Raw genomic sequence first — 8,159 nt, 5'->3', positions numbered from 1 at the left:
CAATTCAATTTTATACTTTTTGACAGATTTGACAGTTATGGCTGTTTGACAATAAGTAAATTTTTTTCTTTAGGATTTTATGACCTGGTAATATGTCAACGATGGCGCCGTACCTATGTTGACGACAGATAATATTCCAATCTTAGATTTGTGTATATTTCATATAGTACGACTTCTGAGAGAAAATAGTATGTGAAAACCACCAAGAATGCAAGATCACTTGGAACTTATCATTTATGTCTCTAGAAACACACTTAATCATGTTACAATAAAATTTTGGTAATTTTCGTATGGCGTGAAATGCTAGTATGACTACAAACACCAAGTATCGCTCAGAGGCTCAGACTCACCATGATTAATAAGTGTATGTAGTGATATCAGAGTGATTAGGGACACCGCTCTACAACGCCCAGTTAAACAGCTTAATATTTTAGAAGCTTATACATCGGATCCAACTTTAAGCGTAATTATTGTGTTTCTAATCAAGCATACCGTGTGGTAACATGAACAATTAGGTATCATTCCTAATAACATGAAAATATATTTAAAACTTGCAGCACTTAACTTTTACATGACACTATACCTGAATGACTGACAGTATATATTTTTATACTGTTTTACTATATTGAGAGGCATTAATTTTAATTTTTCATTTTACGTTAAGGATCTCCCTTCTGTTTCACTCACCTCTTTCTCTCTCAAGTGGTTAAAATACGGCTTCACAGATGTGGTATTGTAACGTTAAACATATTTTATTTATATAATTATGTTTATGTTTATGAGTAACACCATATTCAAAATCACTACCTACATATAATTCGCTCTTTCAAATGGAAGCGCGTGGTTAATAAATTTTGTTTACAAAATTTTTTTGTATACTCTAAGCTTGTAAGTGGTATCGCTTCGGGAAAACTTCTACCGGTAATTGAATCCACAAAGTGGCTGTGTGAGGCAAGAAGTTTCTTATAACACGCGTGGTTGTAGAATGCCAGACGTCGACGTGATGTTGAATGCAAGACGTCAAATGGACGAAGCTGGTACTGGAGAGTGCCCGCCCAGAGGTGATTTACCCCTTAGCTACGTAACCATAAATTTTGATTGATTTTGAAACACTGACAGTACACCTGACCGTTAAGGATGGACTACAGACAGGAAAACACTTAGAGTTGCCCTAATATAATTTATTTTCTAACAGCTTCATTTGTCTATGGTCAAACTTGTAATTCATCAAACTTGCACTTCATATCACCTGAAACAAAAAATCGTATTGCAAATAAGTATCGAACTGTAAATTATGCTCATATAATAATAAAAATTATAACGCTTAAGCACATTACATACAACTAAACCATAGAAAAAGCTTGCTTGCACGGTCCTGTCTTTCTGGTGTTGCAAGAGAATTACAGGCGCCACAGAACACTCTTTCAAAGTTTCATCACAATCAGATCAATGGTGTCGGAACGCAAAGGAAACAAACAAACAAATAACGAATTATATTTATAAGTAAAAAAATTTTTGTTGAAATATTTAATTTAGACTTTACAAATTCTGTGGCGAGATGGCGATTTAGACGGCTAGCCGCCGGGGACCACGGCTGTATTATTTGCACACCCACAAACTATTCTCTTAGGACCACCACGCTGCAATGATAAATCTTTCGGTAATAATATTTAATTGTATTTTATTTTATTAGAGATTGCATTATTTGGACGGTAACAACAAAATCACAGATTCGTGCAAAGACATTTAAAGAGAATAGATCAACAATAACTCGGCTGGCAACTTTTCTCCTTGAACCGCGCAGCGGTCAAATGACCTCTACTAACAAAATTATCTTTGCTGCGCGTTCAGTCGGCATTCAGACACAGAAAGCAAGGCAAGACAAAATGCAACAAAATTGCCAATTTGTCTTGTGGTAAAAAATCGAACGGTAGTTCAGACCAAAGTTCCCTATAACATTACCTATCACCGGTGAATCCAAGCGACTTGGCCTATTTATTAAAATGTGTAAAAACTATCCCATTGAAACTTCTTTAAGATTCTAAGTTTTTCGCGGGAAGCGACGCGATTGGTTAATTTTGATCATATCAAGGATGGCCACGCACATACACCCCGCAGAAGATGGCAGACTTCGTAGTAATAGTTTGAATTGTCAGACTCTTTGGATTCATGTATAGTTCATAATAGATTATGGCATATAGTTATTTTAATTGATTCCTTAATTGATTAAAAATTAAATTTACCTCCTTCCAGTCTCCCGTACTTCTTACACCGTATGTACCGCAACACCACATCTTCGTCGCCTGGTTCTACTACTCGGCCCTGAGTCTCTGACGATTCGGGCAAGAATGGCGCCGACAGGATACATGGCTGTCGGGAAACCAGCGATAATTCTGAAAACATAACACTATATTTACTAACTAGATGTGCCCGTGACTAAGATCGCTACTTACAGCGAAATGACGTCTATATAAAGTGTCTATATCTATGGTCACGACGGCACAGGTGACGCACCCAACACCCTGAGATTTCTTAAGTTAAAAAAAATTGTATATAACAATTCCGTGGATCGCTTTCGTGGAGAGTATAACAATATATAGGGAAAAGAGAGCCCTCTCTACGCATTATGAGCTGTCTATTTGAAAACTAGCGTCATCTGGAGATTGGCCCCGAAAATAAGTATATATAAGCTCGAAATTATAAAATTCATTTTTAATGGTGTGACGCAATTAAATAACTAACTCTAATTTTTAGTGTTAATTGCAATTTTTTACCATGTTGAAATTGCGCGTACAGTTTTAAGTTTTTTAATTTTGCCACAACAAAGAACATAAAGGATAGATTTAGTAGTGTAAATATGCAAAATGGAACACGGGAGCTACATACATGCGCAAACGTTAGAAGTAACCGCCATTTTATGCAAGATGATGCATAAAATCAAGGATTATATTTACTCCCTAGAGTAAGGCAGTGAGAGAATTATAGAAAAGTTGAAAGGTTTTAAAGCGAGTGACAGCTGATAAAGCTTTCATTTTCGGGCCAACTAACAGATGGCACTATGGGCCGACTAACAGATGGCACTATGGGCCAACTAGCAGATATCGGTCTCATAAAGATCCGCCTCCGTTAATTAATTCTTATACTAAATTTAAAGCCTTTCCAGTTCCCATTTTCCAATCAGCCTTATGCCCAGTCTTTGAAGTAGAATATCAGTCTCTCATTTGCCAACCTAAAATTTTCTTTGACTTTGGAATTACTAAACACTGCCCTGAAGCCAAGAGAGTATTTAATTCCATTATATCTTCTGATTGGTCTGATTGGGTGACGTTGTACACGGACGCATCCAAATTATCCATCAATAGCTGGGTCGGGTCTGCAGTTTGGATCCCTAAGTTCCATATAATTTTAAATTACAAAAGTCCCCCGCAGAATTCCATCTTTACTGGCGAATCATTTGCCCTGTCAGAGGCGGTGTCATATGTTGAATCACATAAGATCAACAAGGCTTTAATCCTGTCTGACTCATTAAGCTGCTTGTTGGACCTAACAAAAAATCCTTTCAAATCTTCAAACAACTTCACAATTCATTTAAGAACAAAGGCATCCTTGTACAGATGTCACATAATGGGAATAGAAGTTGTATTAGCTTGGATACCTAGCCATCTAGGGATAACTGGCAATGAAATTGCAGACTTGTGCGCTAAAGACGCGATTCAGTCTGGAACATTATAATTTTATTACTGTTTTCCTCGAGATCTACGCGCTATGTCTAAACCCTTTCTAGTTGATTCATGGAATGCTTTATGGAAAACCACAAAACAAACTAAAGGTAAATTCTATGGTTCTATCCAACCCTTTATCCCCTCTAAGCCCTGGTTCTTTCCTCAAAAAAAAGCAAAATAAACATTTCACTTCTGTCATCATACGACTTCGCTTGGGATTTGTCTGTTTCCCAGTATTTTTGGCCAAGATCCGGGTAAGGGACCATTCTATTGAAATCCTATCCAAAGGGACCATTCTATTAAAAAATCTCTCCACCTCTGACGTTGGCCGAATCGTCGATATTCAGTCGACGGAGCCAGTTAATATAAAAAAAAAGAGAAGCGTCTGTCCCACCCCTGATCGATTTTAATAAGATCTTAATATATATATCACCAATCCTGTTTTGATACTACTGAGTGGAAACATACAAACAAATAGAGATACATACAACGATTTGTTACGTTATTTCTTGCTTACTTCAGTTATTCATCATTTATCAGAGCGGCACTGCATTGTACTGGGAAAGGTGTATCAATTACCATCAGCTGAATGTCCTGTTCGTCTCGACCATTATTGTGATAAATAGTAAATTAAATTACAATGAAATTTAGAACAAATTTTTCGCAACAGTAGTAATTTTAAAAAAAAGCTCACTCTCCTCAGGATGCTGACAGCGAAACATCTTCACGTGACAGGTGCTCATGAAGGTCCTGAACACACCGTGGTTGCAGCGAACACACAGCATCATGTCTCGAGATGGACAGACAGACGGGCAGTCCCCATTGTATTGAGTCATGTCGACTGTAAGTTAACTCTTTATCACACATAGTCTTTTTAATAAACGCAATGTAGAGTTACTCCAAGATTAAAATAATTTCTCCCTGTCATTTGTCCACCGTCACCGAGAACGAAATTATTTCTGGCCGAGAACATTTTGACGTGACAGTGATCGTTTGACCATTGCGACGAGTTAGAGGCGTCCAACACACTAAGATTCTACAAAAAAAATGCTGTATAACTCACATAGGTTAACACAACGTCGCATCGATTTGATAAAAATTCGTCTTTTTCTTAACTTCGCACCAAAGTTGCTCTATGGGATTTAAATCGGGGCTATTGGGTGGCTAGTCTAAGACAGAAATATTATGATGTGTAGAATTCTTGAACGGTGCATGTCGTGTGCTTCGGATCATTATTGTGTTGGAATATCCAATTGGAAGCAAACCTTCACCATATGGTAACATAGATTCTTCCAGTATATTTTTGTACTGGAGTTGATCCATGTTTGCTGCTATCAAGCTATCCGGTCCAACTCAATGACCAGAAAAGTTGCACCAAAATGACACAATTCCAACACCATGGATTAATGTCACTTTTGTGTACCTGCAGTCGAATGCTGTACTAGGAGGGTGTCGAACATATCTGTCTGTCCCATCAGAACATACTCTGTTAAATTTTTTCTGGTCAGAGAGCTTTCATACCCCCAGCAAATGTAAGCCGGGCTTGACTATGAAACGATTTCAACATGTGTATCTTTCTTGCTATGCTTCTATTCAACTTCAACTTTTTGATATTTACAGCACTAAATGTAGCTAATATTATGCGAATAGTGGCCTAGTTACACAGTGTTCTCTATTTAAATGAAAATATAAAAACTATCCAGCATTCTTAATTATGTGGCCAGTCAGTTTGCATTATGTTAAGGTTGAATGTAAAATGTTTATCTATATATTATTGAATTAATTATGTTATTAACTGTATGCAATGACATTGTGAAGCAGTTTTGCGATACTGAAAGAGATAAAAAAAAGCTTGTTTTTAAATAGTCATTTTGAATGATGTGACCACCACTGTATACTATTTTGTTAGAATATGGGTCAGTGGAAGACATGTTATGGGTGATTGGTTAGATGTGATAATTGCCATTTGTCTCTCACAAAAACAACAAAGTAGCCAACTGCTTGGTTGGTATACTTGCACGCTCACACACTATCTGCAAATGGCCATTTAAAAAAATATATTATAATTTGTTAGCAGGTGTATTATAATATTTTAAATTATTATTTATTTGTTGGTAAATAAAAAAATCTTTTCAGAGAAACTAACTAACTATCACAGAGATATTATAGTAATATATCAAAGTGGCAACAGTTGCGAGGACAGTTGTGGTTTATCTGATGAAAGTAAGTTCCGCTGGGCTCTACACTGTATTCACTAAACTCTGAAGAGGTAAGCAAGATAACAGAAGCTAACTATGGTCTGTTACGTTTTCTTCTCTAGGTTGATTTATATTAGATTAGCTTAGATTTAGCTTGATCAAGCTATTGTTGTTAGTATATACAGACCCCCAGATGCAGTATATGAATTATTTGAAAGGGTATTGGAGGAGGTTTTATTAAAATTATGTAAGCCGAAGAAGTATATCATGATATGTGGTGATTTTAATATTAATTTATTAGAAAAATCCACCACCAGTATTAGATTCAGATCTTTGTTCAAATCATATGATTTAACCAATATTTTCTTAGAGTAACCGGCACCTCCAAAAGCTGTATTGATAACATATTTTCAAATTATAAACCCATTTCTCAGGCAATAATAAACAAACTGAGTTCAGACCACTTTGGCCAGTTAGCCTCTTTTAATATTGAGGTCAATAAATGTACTAAAATTAAAAAGTTTATGTTTGTTCCTGTGTATATAGGCGAATGGAGAAATATAGAGGTAATGTGTCAGTTAAACTCTCAAATTTGGATTAATTGAAATATAATATAAATCCTAATGAAATGTATGATATGCTATTTAAAATAATTAAAACAGAGTTTGCTTCTTAATTTACTTCAAAGACAGTCAAATGAGGTGGTCTCTTGTCATTTAATGATTGGGCAACAGCTGGCATTCATAGGAGCAGACAAAGGCTATATGAACCATATAGTGAGAGATCATTATATAATCATGATGCATCTTTTCTCGAGTATGTTAAAAAATACTCTAAATTATTTAAAAGTGTTTGTTCTATTGCAAAGTCTATGCATATCAGACAAATAATTAAAAATGCACCGAATAAAATAAAGATGACTTGGAATGTGATTAACTGGGAATCTGGAAGAGTGAAAGACCCCAACATTGAATACAATTAATCAATAAACAATACTATAATTCAATCTCAGCAGGAAGTTGAATCTACTTTTGAGATTTTTTTTTCTAAAATTCCAGTTTCTATCACAAGCACTCTTGTCTCCTCCACCAGTGTTGCTGAGTCACTTCTTCTGGAAAATGTTAAAGAATGCCAACAAACTTTCAATTTTAGTTTTGTTAGCCCTGGAGAAATAATTAAAACTTTTAAGTCTCTCGACAGGAAAAAAACTGCTGATATATAAAATAATAAGTTCAATAATTGATGTCATAGCAGCATATCTTGCAATAGTCCTTAATAATTGTATTAATCATGACGTGTTTCCTGACCTTCTGAAACATAGTAAAATTACACAAATATTTAAGTCGGGTTGCTCTTCTGACCCGAATAACTATCGTCCTGTGTCGGTTTTGCCGACCCTTAGTAAAATTTAAAAAAAAATAATTTTAAGCCAAATGCTTACTTACTTTAACTCTCATAAGTTACTTCATTTGAAACAATTTGGCTTTACTAGGTGACGTTCAACAATCGCAGAATGCACTTGGCATCTTCTGTGATTTAAGGCTAAGGCTTTTGATTGTATTCAACATTCAACGCTGGTCAGGAAGCTATACCACTATGGCATAAAAGGAACTGCGCTCGATCTTCTGACTTCATATCTAAACAATACAATTCAGAGGGTCTACGTGAATGGCAAGAGATCTCCTGGGACTCTTCTCAGTATGGGCGTACCACAAGGGTCTATTCTTGGACCGTTCCTCTTCCTTATCTATATAAATGATCTTCCTAATCTTATAGAGAAAAAACATAAGGTAGTATTGTTTGCGGACGACATTTCACTGATTTTCAAAGTGAAAAGAAACCAAGCTATGTATGACGAAGTGAACGACATTTTATCTAACATCGTGTACGTGTTTAGCGAGAATAACCTATTGTTAAATAGCAAGAAAACTAAATACGTTAAATTTACCGTACCAAATGTCAAAAATGTATATGCAAATGTTTTGTTAAACGGAGAGGTGATAGAACCGGTGGAATCTGCTATATTTCTTGGCATAACTCTAGATTCCAAATTACAATGGGGCCCCCATATTGAAGGATTGGCGAACAGACTTAGTTCTGCAGCATACGCGGTTAGAAAGATTAGACAATTAACTGACATAGATACGGCGCGCCTAGTATACTTTAGTTATTTCCATAGTATTATGTCCTATGGTATATTGCTATGGGGCAACGCTGCCAATATTAATACAATATTATA

General features: G+C 35.8%; 1 protein-coding gene across 1 annotated transcript; it reads right to left on the bottom strand.

The window, feature by feature from the left end:
* Positions 1–1,211: 1,211 nt before the first annotated feature.
* On the bottom strand, positions 1,212–4,593 carry LOC126973791 (uncharacterized). The gene is made up of 3 exons (XM_050821114.1): positions 4,417–4,593; positions 2,244–2,393; positions 1,212–1,249 (listed from the first exon to the last, which is right to left on the bottom strand). Exons 1-3 carry the CDS (start codon positions 4,556–4,558, stop codon positions 1,212–1,214), a joined length of 330 nt encoding a protein of 109 aa, XP_050677071.1. The 5' UTR covers positions 4,559–4,593.
* Between the last annotated feature and the right edge of the window lie 3,566 nt (positions 4,594–8,159).

Source organism: Leptidea sinapis, chromosome 2 (genome assembly GCF_905404315.1).
Source record: "Leptidea sinapis chromosome 2, ilLepSina1.1, whole genome shotgun sequence".
Classification (NCBI taxonomy): domain Eukaryota; kingdom Metazoa; phylum Arthropoda; class Insecta; order Lepidoptera; family Pieridae; genus Leptidea; species Leptidea sinapis.
Note: the sequence above shows the minus strand (reverse complement) of the source record. Positions and strands in the feature narration are given on the sequence as shown.

Bases quoted from the DNA above. Each gene is read 5' to 3' on its own strand.
- LOC126973791 (XM_050821114.1), bottom strand. From the start codon at position 4,558: ATGACTCAATACAATGGGGACTGCCCGTCTGTCTGTCCATCTCGAGAC. The intron at 2,394-4,416 runs GTGAGCTTTTTT...TTATGTTTTCAG, and splicing joins CTGTCAGCATCCTGAGGAGA to AATTATCGCTGGTTTCCCGA. The intron at 1,250-2,243 runs GTAAATTTAATT...TTTTTGTTTCAG, and splicing joins GTACGGGAGACTGGAAGGAG to GTGATATGAAGTGCAAGTTT.